At 40.4% G+C, this 19,666-nt stretch overlaps 1 protein-coding gene across 3 annotated transcripts in view; it reads right to left on the reverse strand.

Moving 5' to 3' along the window:
• The window catches only part of PLD1 (phospholipase D1), a 309,620-nt gene that overhangs the window by 41,526 nt on the left and 248,428 nt on the right, over nucleotides 1-19,666 (reverse strand). For 2 of the 3 annotated variants that reach the window (XM_073674903.1, XM_073674902.1), the window contains 9 exons: nucleotides 17,683-17,766; nucleotides 8,427-8,508; nucleotides 8,037-8,147; nucleotides 6,668-6,871; nucleotides 6,003-6,222; nucleotides 5,057-5,176; nucleotides 2,049-2,177; nucleotides 1,617-1,735; nucleotides 540-653 (listed from right to left, as the gene is read on the reverse strand). In XM_073674903.1, the coding sequence (XP_073531004.1) occupies nucleotides 540-653; nucleotides 1,617-1,735; nucleotides 2,049-2,177; nucleotides 5,057-5,176; nucleotides 6,003-6,222; nucleotides 6,668-6,871; nucleotides 8,037-8,147; nucleotides 8,427-8,508; nucleotides 17,683-17,766 (1,183 nt within the window). The remainder of the gene's footprint in view (nucleotides 1-539; nucleotides 654-1,616; nucleotides 1,736-2,048; nucleotides 2,178-5,056; nucleotides 5,177-6,002; nucleotides 6,223-6,667; nucleotides 6,872-8,036; nucleotides 8,148-8,426; nucleotides 8,509-17,682; nucleotides 17,767-19,666) is intronic. The other variant, XM_073674904.1, reaches the window with a different exon arrangement.

Consider the following 19,666-nt stretch of genomic DNA (forward strand, 5'->3'; position numbering starts at 1 on the left):
ACTGGATCACTGTCGTGGAGGCGAGGAGAGTATGGTGACTTTTGATATTCGCAATGCTACAATTTCATAACCCCTTAAAAAGTAATGATGTTGCTCCAATTCATACATGTTCCACACTACACACAACCAGATGTTACAGATCTACAAAAGATGACTTATGAGCCAGTATCACAATATTCTCCCAACTGGGCAGATTTACTATCTGCTCAAACTGAGACTAAATTCTTAGTGTGCACCAAATTTATCGGTGTGTCAGGCTGATGAATCTTTAGACTCTCTAGTCTAACTTTATACCACCTCTTATTTGTGACAGAAATTTTGACCAAAATTTGGGCACATGGCTTTGCATCTTAGGCTACATTCTTGCAGAGAGAGGCGCGAGTGTGATACAAGGCATGGAAGACAAAATCCTGACACATATAGCTTAGTAAGTCTCCCCTAAGCTGTAAAAAGCGGATTATTAAAATAAAATGTTTCATACAGCATAAACCAGGAGGATTTTTCAGTATACCTGCCCCTGTGACTCACACTGCACCTACCTGTGCATTAGCATGAATCGACCCTGGAACCTGATATGGCAACTCCTTGGCTGTTTTGTGAGACTTTGGCAGTAGGAAGGGATAGGACAGAGAACGGTACTTGGGCTTCATTATCTAAAATAGAGGATAAAAGAAAATTATTAGTCTTCTCACGAAATAATACTGTAAGTTACAGCAGAAAGTAAAACACATATGAGTAAAGTGCCTAGCCCATTTTTTGTGGTAGTTCAGTTTCCTTCCTATGAAATCAAGTCACAGAATAAAAAAGTAGGCAATTGTGTGCAATTGGGAACAGTACACATTGGAATAGGGAACAGTACATGAGTGACCTGTTCACATGTCAAGTATGATCCACATATTGCACTCCCCCCCCAAGACCTCATTAAAAAAATCCTCTTGCTTGTGTTTTGGGTTCTAAAAGGTCACAAATAATTGTTTTAAACTTTCATTACAAAGTGCTTCAACATAGTTTAGCATACGTTGAGCCGGAGACCACCTTTTAGCCTGAAGAGGCAACCACACGCCCCAAAACTGACATGTTGCAAATAGTTGCAGTTGTATCCAACATCCACTAAAATTGTGTTAAAAAAGTTGCATGTAATCTATGTCCAAACATCTAGCAAATTTAGGCGGCAATTCATTATGATGCCAGAAATCCGGCATACACACCTTAATAAATCACAATATTTTTTCGCAACTCGGCAAAAATATTGCAACTTTTGGCGTTAATGGGCATAGCATGGGCAGGACAGGGCATAGTCACGCCTGTCAAATTCATCATAAGTTACATCCCCAAAGTGACGTAACTTACTCCAGAGATGTACACCTGCTCCCAGCTGGCATATATTACTGGCGACAGCACTTGCTGGATATCAGGTGCGTAAGAGGCACATAACGCTAAATGAATCACAAGCAATAGCCTTACATTTGCAATGCACCCTTGCATGTCGCACAACCACAAAACCAATTTGTGAGCCCAAATGGCAACAAGGACTGACGTAAGTGATGGCAATTTCTGTCAAGTGGAATATCTTGATACTATATAAGGTGGCAAAATAAATTTCGTCAATCACAGACCTTTGTAAAGTTCCAGCGCTGAATAAAGTGCCTCGCCACATCACGTGCAGCTCTCCCATGTACTACTGAAGAAATGTCATGCCATGGCATTCTGGGTGTCTGGTATCTGTCAATGAAGTCTAAAGAGTGATAAAATGAATATACATTATTGTGTGATATACAGATTAATTAAAGTAATAAACATGAAAAAATATGACATCCAGGCTTCTCTTGGCGGGCTCTGTTCTACAGGAGACAGCGAAATGCAGACGTCTTTATGATCACTAGCAGGATTTCTGCACATAATGCTTTACATACAAATGCAACTATCACCTTGTGTCCTCATCTACACATAGAGGTTTTTAATTTTTGCTTGGATGTGGATTGTGACCTTTTGCTTGTTGGCTGTGGATTTCATTTGTAATGTGCATGAGGCAATCTCTAAGGACTTACCGTCAAAGGGTTTATCCAGCTGTACCCAGTCTTTGAAGACAAAGTTGCAATAATCTTTCCCATGCCAGAAACGCGTTTCACCAAGAAGTTCTCCCACACCGGTCTGCAAACTGCGAACAGATCCCCTGTCTATAAATAGTACAAATGCAAGAATAGGGAAAAATCATTAACACTCTGACGGAGCTTGGAGGGTGTTCCAGGTAAGTTCACCGACTTGGAAACCAGCTGTGGAGAAAGGTGAAGCATCTTGCGTTTTAAACATAAAGAGACACTATCACCAACTTGTAAAGGTTTATCAAGTTTTCCTATATCTATAGATCTGATCATACAAATTCAGATTTTACAGGTATAATAATGGCGGAATGTAGAAATATTACTTTGTGTCTTCATTACATCATTGTACATATCTGCCTGTAAACAGCTTAGATGCCATATAACTACTATAGGACTCTATTACTCCAACATCAGTACCACTTATTACTCTAGCTGGTAAAGCATAGAGAACATGCACTGTCCCACTGCTGTGATGGGATTTCTTCTTACCAACAGGACACAAGCAGAAATCAGCAACCACACTGCTTTTGCTTTATTAAAGAAGACCTCTATCAGGTCAAAAGTGGCCATTTTTTTTCTTATTATTCCTGCTGTTACCCGGAGTATTCCATAATTTATTTCTTTTAAATCCAACCTACAGTTCTACAGATCTGGGCCTTTTCATTTAGCGCTAATTTTTATGGTTTTTATGCCCCCTTGATAAAGATCATAAAAATCAGCACTAAATAAATAGGCCCATATCTCTAGAACTGTATGGCAAATTAAAAAAAACTGCACACTCGGGGAAGCAGTGACAATTGAATAAAAGCAAAACCTGGCCACTTTTGACAGGTCCTCCAAGTCCCATAGACACTGATGGATTCTGCTTGTTTGAGTCTATGGTACCTATTGTAAGGAGCACAGAACACAGCACAGCTCTCTAGGGATATTATAATAGTGTGTTGTAGGTTTGGTGCCCACTAGTTGTATCAGGGCTGTACGCTTAGGTATTAAGGACACAGCAACCACTAACCAAGCCTAACATCTGTTCATTGTGTTCTTTTATATGTTCATACATGTTGAGCCTTATGGAATTCCTCCCCTCTTAGAAAGCCTCTTGGACATATATTTCTGCAGCTACCCAGTTGATCAGGAAATCCTTGAACCGATTCTCTGGCCAGACTTTTTTTTTAGGGTATGTGCAGATGATCCGGAGCCGACTGCAGCCCCGAGGCCGGGTTTTTTTTTTCTCACAGGCGGGCTTTCCCCATAGAGATTAGGTCTATGGGGAAAGCCTGCATGCGGACCCCGAAGGAGGAAATGGACATGCTGTGGTCTGGAAAGATGCGCCGCATGTCTGTTTCTGTGGGTGTGCCGCAGACGCATAGGATTTGTATAAATCCCATCCACTATGCTGTAACATCTGGCCGCTGCGGACTGCACGGCATTTGCGCTGCGTCCAATCTGCTGCGAACACTGATCGTGTGCACATACCCTTCAAGTGCAGAAAACTATGGGCAAAGGTGGTAGGGGTGCAGATAAAGGCAATAATGCTAACTCTCATTACCTGTGTGCCCACCACTATGGATCTAGGAGACTTGTCTACTCTGCAATTGTAAGACTTTTAGATTATAACTTGGCAAGGTGTTATGGAAGTAACTGATCTACGTGTTGGTGAAACAACACTGTGCCACAAAATGTATTTATATGTTGCCATACGATTGGTTACAGAGCCAGACATGTCAAGAAGACTCGCGTCACAACTAAGCTCTGGCTTTGAGGACCTTCATAGTCCATATGTTAATTTATTAGTTAAACAATTGTTAATAGGTTCTCATTAACACTACTAATAATAAAGTGATAGTGTCTCTTTAATACATTTCCGCATACCCTGTAGAAATTACAATACAGCTGTACACCAGATAGCTATAAGCAGGTTGTATGAGGGTTAATGCTCCATTTCACTTCTTCACTAAAAATGAAGACCAATTACTCAATAAGAAAATTGTAAGCCGACACCAGATTGGTAAAGCAGCACACATGAAAAGCACTGACATGATACCAGTGCTTTTACAAGCCAGCGCCATCACCGTATAAACTTTGGACTGTAAATAATACATGAAAGTTATACTAAAGTAAACATTGCAAAGCAAAACTATCCGGGACGGAATTCAAGAAAACACATTGCATCACGTCAGCCTGTACAAAAAGGTCCAATGCTTGGGATGCTTTTTATTTCTTTTCCAACCGAGCTTCAGGTTTGGCTTAGACAATATTATCCACTTTGGTGCCATCTTCTCACCAACCTATATATCTGACCATTTCCTGAAATCTATATTTTAGTTTTCCTCCTAATCTGTGCGCACACCTCAAACATGGCTGCCCCACCTTCACATTAATATGGTTTTTGACAAGCTCTATTCTGTAGCGAGCACCTGACCAAGCATGGTCAGGCAGATTCATGTGACAGGAGCTGACAATTACTATTATATCAGTGTATATTATCAGAGTGTTCTCTGCTTTTGCATAATAATCCTTACACAACTGTATAGCAGCAAGGAAATGTGGCAAAGGCCAGTTTCTTAAAGAGATCTTGTTACATTAATTATAAATATAAGAGCTTCTAAAAGTTATTACTTTGTGTATTCGAGTACATCTCTTTTTTCCTTGCTTGCTTGGCATTTTTTACTTTAACTAATGCCGCCCCAATCTTCAGTAAAATTGATCACCGTGTATGGAGTAGTACAAAAAATGTTCAGTTCTGGCTACAGAACTGGCATGACAGGGCCGGATAAAATGTGTGCTCATGGAAGAATGTAGGGGTTTTTTTGTTTTGTTTTTTAAAAGGTGAAAACTCAGAACCAATTAATTAGCAGAAATAATAAGCAGTCGTTTAGTTAGCAGAGATGCCAAAAAGCAGGACATTAGTATCACATGCCCATACACCACCATGATATAGATTTTCGCTCACTCACCAGTCTCAGTCTTATACTGAGTGAACTTTCGAACAGAGCCACTCAAGGGATGAAACAATCTCCGATGTGATTTAATACCATGGAATAATTTCTGCTGACTACTGTGAGCATCAGTAATGCCTGTAGAAAGGGAGATGCTGCTTTTATACAAGAACCGGAGACATGGGGGCCCTTGTAGAATGAATGAGTTACCCACACATGAGTGGGCACCAATCCACACGGATTCATCTGACAAGCTCATTGTCAGTGGTCTGTAGCCATCATGAGTGTGTGACAGCATTAAATAGGTGTTCTACAGCTGGATACGTGGAATCACCACGTGTGACTTTTCAAAGGTGGCATAAAAAAACCTTCTATATCTGGGGTTCAGGGTTTACAACTTATGGACAACGGTAAAAATCTCTACAATGGAGTGACGCAAAGCAAAATGGAAAAGAGCGTCAGAATCAGGACAGTGCAGAGATTTTTACAAGGTTTTTAATAAAATTGTTTTGATCAAGTGACAGATCCTCGTTAAAGAAAAACTGAAGATCCTTTATAAATACAAAATCCATTGTGGGCATACCATTTCCACTTAGTAGTGCAGCCTTGGGATTTAGGCTGTTAACCTCGATTTAAGGGGTTGTCTGGCCTTAGAGAGGCTACAGACCTGTAGCCTATGTGACTGCAGACCTGTGAATCCTCACAGTGCCACTGCGTGGATTCTCCGGTGCCAGGAGTGGGAGATCATGGGATTCACTTGTACAGAAAGAGGCAGCTCATGTCTAGTCTGCATGTGACCACATGTGCACAAATTGCATACTTATGATCATGCATCCGCCCACTCCTAGTACCAGAACTGGGGAATCATGACAGCACACGCGCTGGGAGGATTCACAAGGTTGCAGTCAGAGTGACTGGTAGGTCTGCTTTAGTGAGTATAACCAAATAGAGGAGCAGTACATACGTGATTGGCTGTCGATGCTGCTGACGCTGTCTGCGTGCTGGAGGTTGTGCTTGTGGAGTTGCTTATATAGGCTGAACTTTGCAAACTTTCGGGATTTCCCCATGCCTCGGACTTTTGAGCTGTCCACAACTTCTTCATCTTTTTTCTCCTGAACTTGGAAGCTAGTTTTCCTTTTGGTTTGGTCTTCACCATTTAAGGCTTGCACGGACCCGGCCAATATCTAGCAATGTGTACATTTAATGTAGGCAAGTTACTTACTAATGCTGCAGAAAATTCAATTCAAACTAATGTAAGGAGTTGAGCCTGTTAAGTGCAATTAATATGGTCATCCAGCAACTACTTGTTATCATACAATCCGATTATCATCATAATGTGCCACCATCCACCACCACCTAGTACACATATAGCACTCGTAAAACCTTCCCAATTCTGAATATGTAAATGAGAACAAATGCTGGGTCAAGTCTCCAGAAACCTAATATCCACAACTGGTAATATATTACACCCAAGAAAGGCATCCAGGCCCCTTTTGAACCTTTGTACTGAATTAACTGCATAAACTAGAGCAGCATATTGGCAAAATGTTACTATGCATGAAAAGGAGGCAAGTGAGCCTATATAAATGGGCAAACAGCCAGATAATGAAAATGAAGGGTTTTTCTTACCGTGTTTATGCCAGCTGTAGACTGCGATGAGACGATTCTCTTGACACTTCCAACATCAGTAAGCCTGTGCTCATCGTCATCCCAGCGTCCATAAGCAAGGTCAATGCCTCCAACAAAAGCCACAGACTGATCAATGACTACTATTTTTTCATGATGTGCCCACAAGTACACAGATGATGACATGTGATCTGGATGTCTCATAACCTAAGTCAACGAAAAAAATATTTTTTTATTTGCGTACATAACAATATAAGTGAAACGCGTTTTCATTTTGGGTACTTCTAGCAACCTAGAACCGGAGTAATGACCACAGTGCAAGTAAAAAAGGTCACTTTTTGAGTCAAGAAATATAGGGGTTTTGTTACTTGTTTAAGTCTCTGCAGCCATATCAACAAAGGCATGAAAGAAGGAGGGGAGAAGTGGCATTGGACCAGCAGGGGTCCAGTAGGCGAGTAATACTTTTTTTTGTTAATTTAACCTCTTCCTGATCAGGTGATTTTCCATTTTTTTGCATGTTTGCCTTTTCCTAGATTCAACAGCTAAACCAGCCCCCTTTTTTTCTATAGGTCAGAGAAGGGAATGTGAAGTTGCACATCAAGTACAGAAAAAAGATGAGTCTACTATAAAAACAGCGATTCTTCTTGACCCCCACTTATTTGCAACTAGCTACTGCTAGTTTTCAAAGGAGAATTGATAAAAAAATTCAGCCACTAGATGTGCAAAGCTGGTAGACATACCCCAAAAGACTTGTAGTAGTAATTGCAGCGAAAGGTGGTCCTACAAAGTATTGACTCAGAGGGAATGAAAAAAATTCAAGTCACAATTTACAGATTTATATTTTTAAAATATTTAGACAACCCAGTATCATTTCCTTTACACTTCACAAATACTTGCTACTTTGTGTTGGTAGATCACATAAAATCCCCATAACACTAGTGATGAGAGAGTATGTTTTGTTAACCCTTTCGCCGAGTATGCTCAGCCGAGCGCCGACTATTTACAGCTGCTCGGTGATATGGTTGAATCGCTCCCGTGTGCATGATTTGCGACTTTTTGACAGCTTTGATACATGTGAGGAATGTCTGCTTCTTACACGTTCCTCACATGTATTAAAGCTGTCAAAAAATCGCAAATCATGCACACGAGAGCGATTCAACCATATCACCGAGCAGCTGTAACTACTCGGTGCTCGGCCGAGCATACTTGGCGAAAGGGTTAACAAAACATACTCGCTCATCACTACATAACACACATTTAAAATTTGTGGGTGTAACATGAAAAAAAATGTGGAAAAGTTCACGGGGTAGGAATACTTTTTCAAGGCACTGTATGTAAAACAAATTAGAATACTTCTACATATAGTCTATACCTTAATATTCGGATGTATACGCATTAGCGTTCTCTTGCTGTACTCGCTGTTTATACCCAGGGCCAGTTCTACTTCCTTATACAACATGATGAAGATCTTCACACCTTGTTGCTGTAAATGTGAAGCAGAAGTAAAAGAAAATCAGCAATATTTTGTGTCAGAATTATGTAAGTTCCCATATAGGTGTGCAGTTATTATAGAAGTAGTATCCCCCACCCCCACAATAAAAAGCCCCTCTACACTATCACAAGTTTCCCATGACTTTAAAATCTTCTATTTAAAACGTCTGTGCTTGGTTTGAACAGTCATTCTCTGCTGACAGAGTCCCTTTAAGAATGTAGCTGCTTTGATCCTTCTTGGAGGAGTTTGGAGCAATCTGGGGTTACTCACGGCTTTTCTCTTCAGAACACAATCCAGTCTCCATCGGTTTCCTTCCACAACCGGACGCTTTAGGAAGATTTCTGGGCTTAACCTTAACAGACAGAAAAACAGCACTAATGAAAATCAACTTTAAACCACATAAGACACAGGAATCAATCTTAAAACACTTTACATGTGCTCATATTTCCTAAAGTACTAAAGTATACATATACTTTCATAAAATATGCATTAAAGAAGCATTATCATAATAAAATTATCCCATTAGCTGTAATTGCCCCATGTATGGGAGAATGGAAGTGGTGGGAATAAGCATGGAGCCATAGAAATAGAATAGAAGAAGTGTAACGTGCTGTATTCACACATGCCAAATGAAGACTATGGAGCAACTATGCCAGGTTATTCCTATGATTCTGGTACCGTGTAATGACAATCAGTCCACTTTGGGCGCCAATGTTCTAAACAAAAAAGGTTACACTTTTCATGCACATATACAATGGTTAATTATGCGCTCTTCTAAAGACCTTCCAGAAAACAGTGTAAGGATTAAGACTAGCCAAATTACACTACAAAATTCTACTATCCATATGCTTAAAAGAAGACAGATTGGCTTTGTAAGCCAACAACCTGATCTACGCTCCTGTTCTGACACCAGCCTCTATTGTGCAAATAACTTTTGTGATTTTTTGGGTCTCAAATTAAATTGGTTCTTTCATCACAAACCATGTACCCCAAGTGCTTTCTTTCTGGTCAACAATCTGTTTCCACCTTTATATTACCAAAGATCATAGAAACTCAATAGAATTGATTATTAACCACTGTTAAAAGAAGTTCAGGATCTGGGGACTACTAGAAACGCTGCTAGTGCAGGCAAAATTAAATTATAAGGGTTAACAACTTCATGATTATTTTTGTAAATGTGCTGAAAATGGCATTATATGTCACTCACTAATATATTGTTTATAGGAGACAGGCACAGATTTCTTCATTTATGAGGGACTGCCCCATACATGAACGGGACAGTGCTGTTTTCCTAAATGCAGCCTCTAATATAGGATTAGTTTCCTGGGGTAGTGTAACTAATTTATTTGTAAAGGAAAAAAAAACCCAAACTTGCACTCTGAGGGTATGTGCACACAATCCGGAGCCGCTGCGGGTTTGAGGCTGTGGACTTATGCAGCGTCAAACCCGCAGCGTCCAGATGTTACAGCACAGTGGATGGATTTCTAGAAATCCCATGTCCACTATGCATCTCTGTGCACCTGCGGAAAACCCACGGACACTAACATGCAGGGCGTCTTTCAGACCTGCAGTATGTCCATTTCTCTTGCGGGTCCGCATGTGAACTTTCCCCATAGAGCAACCTCTATGAGGAAAGTCCGTATGTGAAAAAAAAAAAAAATGGCGATGCTCATTTGCATAAAGAGCAAAAGCCGCAGCCAGCTATTCCGCAGCGTCGGGCAAGCAGGCTGGTACACATCGTGGGCACATATCCTTAGGTGAATGGTGTGCGTGCGTGCTGAGCGCTTTCCTGGTATTAAACAAACTGACAGGGATTGCAACACGGGTTAGTAATGAGAACAATATCACAATAGCAATAACACACAATACATCACAATGGCAATAAAATCCTTCTCTAAAATACTGTATCTAGCCCAAATATGGGATTAGCACTGAAGTCCATTGGTTCTGCAAATGGCCCTAGCGGGGTCTCCGGTTATTCCCGCTAGGCCTTTAAGTCTTTTTCTGACAAAGTCAATTAGATCCCGTTTGGCTTGTTCCACCTCACCAGTCCCCCTCCCAACCTGATACCCTAAACCCGATTGTTCCCGATACCATGAGGGAGCGGTTGAAGTGACAGCCCTGTTCAGTGATGACACTCGTTGGCTTTTGCTGACGTGATCTCTCTGGCACAACTCGTTTCTATCCGCTCTTTGTCCTGTCAATCGGGTGGTTTACCACGTCGTGGGTAGGAGGGTCTTGAACATTTCCTTAATGTCGTATCCAAGTCCCGGTCCTCTTCCGTAGCCGTGACACCCGAGGGACTGCTGCGCTGAATCCTGCGCTCATTCACCGGCAGCCACCAGTCTTGCCTTACAGGCCTCTCAACCCCGTCCCTCTCGCGGGTTCCTTCAGCGCGTCGGGCCTGCGTCACACCTCTGTGTGTCTGGCGCCGAAATCACCTCAGGCACTGCGTGCTCGACCGTTAAATTTTGAAATCCTCTGCTGGAGGTCACCTGACCGGGTCCAGCGTGCAAACTTGAAATGCTCACCAGATGGCGCTCTTTCTCCTTATTACATACATCTCGCCCTGATTCTCTGACTTTCCTCCTTCTATTACACACACACGGAGCAAAAAAACTAATTATTTGAACACAGCCTTATAAGCCTCAGTATAGAACTATAGGGAATGGAGTGGTCCCAGGGACTGGGAATGGATCCTAAAACATTGCATAAAGATTAGTGTTGAGTGAGTATGTTCTGGTCCGAGTATGCTTGGGCCGAGCGCCAAGTATTTACAGCTGCTTGGTGATATGCTTGAATCGCTCCCCGTGTGCATGATTTGCAACTGTTTGACAGCTTTATTACATGTGAGGAATGTGTAAGAAATAGACATTCCTTACATGTACTAAAACTGTCAAAACAGTTGCAAATCATGCACACGGGAGCGATTCAACTATATCACCGAGCAGCTGTAAATATTCGGAGCTCGGCCCGAGCATACTCGGCAAAAGGGTTAATAGAACATACTCGCTCAACACTAATTAAAGATGTTATGCATTGGTATAGAGTCTATTGGTCCCTGTACCAGTTATATACTCCATACCAGAGTTATATACTCCATACCAAATGTTCTTCAAAGGATATGTTACAACTGGGGAAATCATTTATACTTGGTGGATCTATGCCACAGCCAAGAACGTAGGCAAGTATTCATTAGGTGATTCACAGTCTAAACTGCAATATATTAACAGTAATCCTTCCAAGATCCTTTTTTTGCTTTAATACAGGGGCTCCATGCTGGCACAATTACACATGCAATCTTGCCAGCAATGTAACAAAACCATTAAAGCCATCACTACAATATGGGCACCTTGGATGGTTCTGCATTATGAAGTCTGATATGGATCAATTGTTTGGACATTGTTTTTTGGCACTATATTGCGCTATTTAGACACCATTAGTCTTTCATTTGAATACTGTGATCCAGATTCGTCATGGTCTTTGCGCCTGTTTTTTGTCTAGTTTTGCACATTTTTTGTTTGCATCCAATTCATTATTCTACTGGCACTTCTTCTGAAGTCTATTTCTTATGTTACCACCACGTCCCCATTTTTTTTCCTGCTTTTTGGGTGTCGTTTTGTTGATTACAGTGGTTTTCTCCCAAATCAACAATTGCAACTATTTAAAACGTCGCAAACTTTGATGCATCTCCACTCCACATTGTGTCATTTTGTGCTAAAAAGTCGCATATAAAGTTCAAGACAGAAAAAAATACCATTTTGTACTTTAAACCAAGTTCATATTTTGCATGTGCCATTTTGAAGAATTTGGAGCAAAGAAAAAGGCAACTTCGGCTATGTGCCCACGATGCAGAAATGCTCCTGAGCATTTCTGCATCTCCCTGGCAGAAAAAACACATGCGGATTGTACATGCGGATTGTACATGCGTTTTTTCAGCCAGAGACAAGTGTAAGTGAAGCGTTTTGCACATGCGATTTCGCATCACTTGGAAAGTGCTTGACAACTTGGTCACACTATATAAATCCATGCAACCGGCATAGATTTTTATATAGTGTGACCAAGTTAGTTTAAAAAACAAAAAAAAACACACAACTCACCTTCCGATGGCCCCCGGTCTTCTTCTCCGGTCTTCCCAGTTTCTCGCGGATGTGTAAAAGGACCTTCCATGACGTCATTTAGTCATATGATAGGTCACGCGACCGTCGCCACAGCGGTCGCATGACCTGTCACATGACTGAATGATGTCATGGAAGGTCCTTTTACTCCATCGCGAGCCAACGGGGAGCCAAGACGTACCGGTTAGAAGACCGGGGGACATCAGAAGGTAAGTATAATGTGTTTTTTTATTTTAAATTCTTTTTTTCACAGATTCTATGGTACCTGGGTTTGGATGAGAGACTCCTCTTCTCCAGACCGGAGTACCATCCGCACATTGAATCGCTTAATATCCGCATGTGCACATGTAGTCATGCGGATATTAAGCGATTCAATACAAGTCTATGGCCGCCAAATCGCGGCGATTCTGCAAAATAATTGGTAGTGCTGCGGATTTTTCCGTAATGATAATCCGCAGCGGAAATTTCCGCAGCATGTGCACAGCACATGCGGATTATCATTGGGGAACATGGCAGACCTTCTACCAAGCGTTTTTTTAAGCGTTTCTGTGGCAGAATTGCCGCTGCAGAAACGCTTAAAAAATGCATAGTGGGCACACAGTCTAATACCACTAGACAAAAAAGAAAACTGACTTAACAAAAAACCTTGTAAATGATCACTCTGGGACTGTATATCTGCATTAATCTGTATTCAATACCATATTACAATCTAATCACTATTCAATAATACAAATTATATAGCAATACAGTATAATCACTATGCGATACCCTGTTACAATAGTGAGCAAATACCCGGGAAAGGCACTAGAGCTGGGATGGCATTATGACATGAGCAATGGACACCAGTATTTGGGAATAAAATTTCACAAGAGGGTAGTAAAACCGGAAGGCCCTGATTCATCATGGTCTACGTGTCATTCTAAAGTAAAAATGGCTCTTTTAGTGTCTTTTATGTTTGTACTTTATTCAATATTGAAAAAGGCTATCCTTGACACTTTTTATTCAATTTAGCATCCCATAGAAATGAAAACAATGTATATTCACCTCCTACAGCGGCTGTGTTCCATCGATGTAGGAGCTGGTGTTCACAGTGGGTGACGCAACATTGTTGTGTCACATGACCGCTGCAGCCCATCAACATGTCGCAAGAGCGGACATCCACTCTGAATAGATAGTAAATGCTGCAGCCAACCAACGGCTGTCGATAGGCGGCAGCGCTCACATGAGATAATCTTACGTGAGCAGCTGGGAAAGATGGCGACATTTCTAGAATGGCACCAATGCGTAAGGAGAGTATCAGGTTCTCTTATTTTATTCAGGGAACTCGTGGACTAAGGAAGGGATTGGCCAGACACTAGATATGCATTTTTTTTTTTTTAGAAGTCGCTTGCTTTCAACGGTTTCTTTTCCCGGGATAATGGGTATGTTTTTTCTTATCCAGATATTTTAGCCTAATTTATCACTTACAACTTATCAAACTGTTGCAAAATTGTACTCTTCGTACCCTACTAAAATTACAAAGTTTATGTAATGTTATTTTAGCTCAGTTAAAGACTAATTTTAAAAGGATCATGCAAGTTTTTTCTCCAAAGGACAAAAAAAAGGAGCATCTTTCATTCTGTGCTAAATTGCCTCCCGTGCACCATTTTGAAGAATGGGGCTAAAAAAATGACAAGCGTCAAAAAAATAAAAATCATTTAAAAATACCCCACAAATGAGGAATTAGGGCCTGAGCATTTTGTATCCAGAGCACTGAGGACCTACATTTTGACATGGACATGACTAATTTACGCTACATAAAAAGGTGTATTTGCTTTTACATCCAGCCTCGCTTCTCGACAAACTGAAATGTAGAGAAAAGTTTCTCTATATGATGTGAGTCACTGGAAACCTTGGCACACGCACACAACATTCAGACTGCACAAATGCCAAGGTTGCCACTGTTTCTTCACAGCTCTGGGAAAGTGTTAGTAAGATTTTGCAGCTTCACAAGGTTATGCTGTGCAAATAGCAGAAAATTCCTTTTTCCTGAGAAACTAATGGTTCCAAGATGCTGTAAAGCACTACAATGCTTGATCTAACAACCCACACTCTGTGTTCTCATTTTGTGGCATTCATGACTAAGTTTTACACAGAAACTTTATTCTATTCAATAAAAACGCAGCACGGTGGCTCAGTGGTTAGCACTGTTGATTTGCAGCGCTGGGGTCCTCGGGTCAAATCCCACCAAGGACAACATCTGCAAGGAGTTTGTATGTTCATCTCATCTTTGGCAGGTTTCCTCCGGGCGCTCCGGTTTCCTCCACCCACATTGCCAAAGATAAGCTGATAGGGAATTCACATTGTGAAATCACTGTGGAATATGATGGCGCTATATAAGAGATCATAAAATAAATGAATGTTGTACTAACAACCAAAGACTATGTGGGGCTCCCATTTGTCTGCATTACAGAGCTTAAAAAAAAAAAAAAAAAAAAAAAAAAAAGATTGCTATAAAAAGTTTAATTTGCCTTAGTACAGTAGTGTTCAAACACATGAGTTAAGCACAAAATCTTTATACTAGTTGTTTTTATTTCCAAGCATTAGGAACATTGAACACTGTTTTCTAATTCAAAACATGGAGAAATGTATATCATTTTTAACTACTTTGCAGAAAATAAAACATGAACATTGGGCTGTTCTAAAAAATAGCAGTGTCTGTATTTGTCTTTACAAAATCACAATATGTACTTTTTTTTGAGGATTTAGCATTCCTGTGAATCACTAACCCAATATTTAGTTGTATACCCACAGTTTTTTAGAACTGCTTCACATCTATGTTGCACAGACTCAACCAACTTCTGGCATCTGTCAACTGCTATTCCAGCCCAGCATGCTTCGACTATATCCCACAATTTTTTGGCTTTGCCTCAAAAAAGGCATTTTTTATGTCACCCCACAAGTGTTCTATTGGATTAAGGTCCAGGGATTGGGCTGGCCACTCCATGACCTCAATTTTGTTGGGACTGGAAACAAAATTTTGCTTGTTTACTTGTGAGTTTAGGGTAGTTATCTTGTTGAAACACCCATTTCAAGGGCATATCCTCTTCAGCGTAAGGCAACATGACCTCTTCAAGTATTTTAATACATGTAAACTGGTCCATGATCCCTGGTATGCGGTAAATAGATCCGGCACCATAGTAAGAGAAATATGCACATATCATGATTCTTGCACGACCATGCTTCACTGTCTTCAGATTGTACTGTGGCTTGAATGCAGAGTTTGGGGGTCGTCTGATGAACTGTCCGCAGCCCTTGGACCCTAAAAGAACAATTGTACTTTCATCAGCCCCCAAAATGTTTCTCCATTTCTCTTTAGGCCAGCTGATGTATTCTTTTGCAAATTGTATCCGCTTCAGTACATGTCATTTTTTTTTTTTTTTTTTTTTAACAGTGGGACTTTGCGGGGACTTCTTGCTAAGAGATTATCTTCACACAAGAGTCTATCACATTACTCACAGGTAACTTGAGACTGTTTTTGAACATCCTGGAGCTGATCATTGGCTGAGGCTTTGCCATTCTGGCTATTCTTCGATCCATCTGAATGGTAGTCTTCCATTTTCTCCCACGTCTCTCTGGTTTTGCTTTCCATTTTAAAAGCATTGGAGATCATTTTAGCTGAGCAGCCTATCATTGTCTGCACTTCCTTAGAAATTTTGCTGTCCCCAATTAACTTTTTAATCAAAGTACTCTGTTGTTCTGAACAAGGACTCTAACGACGCATATTTCTCAGGCTTTCAAGGAGAAATGCATGTACAACATGTGCTGGCTTCACCCTTAAATAAGGGCCACCAGATTCACACCTGTTTCTTCACAGCATGATTGACCTCACTAATTGAACTCCATACTGCTATTATTTTGAATACCCGCCTTTCAATTAATTATTCAAAAACACAAACTTAAAAACATGCAGATCATGAATGCTGAGTCTGTTGGTTTTCTTAGAATCTACTGCACCAACTGGTAAATTGTTTGACATGTGGAAATATAATGTATACCAAAAATAGTGATTAATCTGGTTAGTCATATTGGACTGCTATTATTTGGAACACTACAGTATGTCTGCTTTCAAAGTCATGAATATACATAACAGCTTAGAGATGTGTAACAGGTATCAGAATTAACTTTCTGGTTTATTAATAAATTGCCTAATATAAAATAATATCTACAAATAAAGGATTGCACGTGATATTTGATGTTACGTGCACACATAGCAGATTACAGAAGCAACATTGGAATCGGCAGCATGTCAATTTGTGCTGCAGATAGTCCCCAGTTTATTCAACCACAGCACTTAAACTATGTACCGTACATGTACCCTCCAAAATGCTTGTGTCATACTAAATCTATATGACCGGACTCATTACACAAGGATAACCATATCAACAAATTTATTGTATCCAGGAGCTATTTTAGCCCTTTACACAGCGATTGTCTTTATATTTCTTTAATCCAAAATGTGCAGTCACATATTGCAGACCAAAAAAAAAGCCCTTCTCAATTGGGCACCTTTAAAATGAAGAAATGCTAGCGAATGAACCAATATGCAATTTTTAGGATTGCACTCATTTTTCCTGTAAACTACTTGTGGTGTATTTAAACAAAATCGGTAATCGGAGAACAAGTGGTCATAGGATTATTGGCCCATGTAATCATGCCGGCAATAACCGGACAAAAAAGCAAAATGCTCATTCATTGGGTGATTATTTTTTTTGTCTGCTGGCATAAATGAGCCAACGTTAGCAGCATCATCAGCAGCACATTGCAGGTGATGTGCTGCCGATAACATCATGCTGTATGGGGTCAGAATAATCGTATTAAGCATCATTTTGTGCCATTGTGCCATTTTGAGTCATTGTTCATCGACCTGTATAGACAGGTATGGAAATTAAAGCCATATGACTAATTATATAAATCGATCAGCACTGATTAAGGAGCATTCATGGGCCAAAATTGGTACGCCTGAATGCACCATGGGTCTCTAGACAAACCAATAAAAAAAGGCTTACAACAAACCGCATACTGATAGTTTTTAATTGACTGGTAAATTGTGCACAAGTAATGGCCCATTTAGGCTACATTCCCACAATAAAGTTTGTCTCCACTCCATCTGCTGCAATCTTAGGCTGGTTTGAAGCTGAATAATTAATAATCCTCAACGATCACTACATTAGGTCAAATAACTAGAGATCTTGTCAGCTCTAAAAAAGTTAATTATATCTGTGTGACAGATTTTAGCAGCTTCTTTATAAGCTGCACTTTTATAAGCTTTGTACTTGAACCATGGGCACGTGCTAAACAACATATGAGCATTAATAGCTATAACATTTTTATGGATACCGAAATGTCTGTGACAAAGTAATACTAACCACCAATCTGTAATGAAAATTTCTTCCTTTGCCGCTTCCATTGCATCAGCCACATCATTAAAATATCCTTTAGCATTGACATACCTAAAACAAGACAAAATTATTACCATGTGACAATAAGGTCATGTTCCTGAAGGATACACTGTAATCAGCAACTATGCACTTTGGAATGACTGTACAGCAATGGCATCACCTTGTGACTCCGTAACAATAACAGAGGCCGTTTCATTTCTTGCTATTAGGCAAATGTTGTAATAAAGAGTAAAAAACTGCAGGATTTTTTTTTGCTTAAATGAGTGGTTACCAGTGAGGTGAATTACAAATGAGTAATTATTTACTGTGCAGAAATAACATTCCAGCAGAACCTCATGAAATGATAGGGAAAGCATGATTAAATTAGATTCAGATCTCTTATAGAAGGGTGATAAATACAAGAGTAGGTAAGTATAGTTTATGCACAATGAACTCAAAAGAACTAATATTTAAAGCATGTGTAAATTTAAAGCGAAATGCTGTTAAAACTCAAAGCCATTAAATACAGTATACTTAGCTATTCAAGTTAACAGATAAAGAAAAAAATGCACAGTTTATTGTTTATTTAAACAGTTTGAAAATTAAGCAATATATGCATTCTATCTACACACAGTTACAAAAATATATACACACTACATTATATATATATATATATATATATTTATATACATACACATACACACATATATACACATATACGAGGGTCAGTCAATAAGTAATGCCTCCTATTTTTTTTCTCCTTAAATAAGGTAGTTATGTTAAATATTCGAATTTGGCACAATTCCTCAAACCTTCTTCTCCAATCCACAGCAATTGCAACTTCCTGCACCAACAGGTGGCAGGACTGTATCCTTTTGCAAAATGGCTGACATCGATGTTCGTATTAGACAACGTTCTGTGATTGAATTCTTGCATGCAGAAGGTGAGACGCCCATTCGAATTCATGAGACTGAAAAATGTGTACGGTGATGCAACAGTGGATGTCAGTACTGTTAGGCTGAGTGCACACGATGCGTTTATGCGTTTCCGCAGCGTTTCTGCAGCTGCGGAAACGCATTAAAAACGCATGATAGAAGGGCAACAATGTTCCCCAATGATAATCCGCATGTGCTGTGCCCATGCTGCGGATTTTTCCGCAGCGTTTATGCTGCGCTCAAAAATCCGCAGCATGTCCATTAATTTTGCGAAAACGCCGCGTTTTCGCCGCCATTGACTTGCATTAGAACGAGCCAATTCCGCAAGACTGCATTTGTACATGCGTTATTGGCGCGTTCTAATGTGCGGATGGTACCCGAGTGTGGAGAAGATGAGACTCTCCTCCACACCCAGGTACCATTAAAAAGCTGTAAAAACAAGAAAAAAATAAAGATAATATTCACCTTCTGATGGCCCCTGGTCTCCTTCCCTCTGCTCCCGTGCAAGACTGAAGGACCTTCGGTGACGTCACAGTCATGTGACCGCAGGCCCTTCAGCGCAGTGTCTAGGAATATCCCGGCAGCCAGGAACAAGCCAGGAACGAACGCGGCAGCACAAACCGGGGCATCAGAGGGTAAGTATAGCTTTATTTTTTTATTTTTAAACATTCTTATACGGTCACACTATATAAATCCATGCCGGTTGCATGGATTTATATAGTGTGACCTAGTTGTCAAGCACTTTCCAGGTGATGCTAAAATCGCCTGGAAAGCGCTTGTCAACCCGCATGCGGAAATGCATGTGAATCCGCATGTATTCACCAGGAAAAACGCATGTACAACCCGCATGTGTTTTTTCTGCCAGGGAGATGCAGAAATGATGCAGAAATTTTCTGCTTCATTTCTGCATCGTGTGCACATACCCTTAGACGATGGGTTCATCGCTGTAACACAGCTGAAGGGCCATCACCGTTGGCTGACAAAATGCGGAGTGACTCCAAGCAACATTCAGCGAGTCGATGACATCATTTGTGGTG

This window comes from Phyllobates terribilis, unplaced genomic scaffold (genome assembly GCF_046119375.1).
Source record: "Phyllobates terribilis strain yellow unplaced genomic scaffold, ASM4611937v1 Scaffold_3__8_contigs__length_932513732, whole genome shotgun sequence".
NCBI lineage: Eukaryota > Metazoa > Chordata > Amphibia > Anura > Dendrobatidae > Phyllobates > Phyllobates terribilis.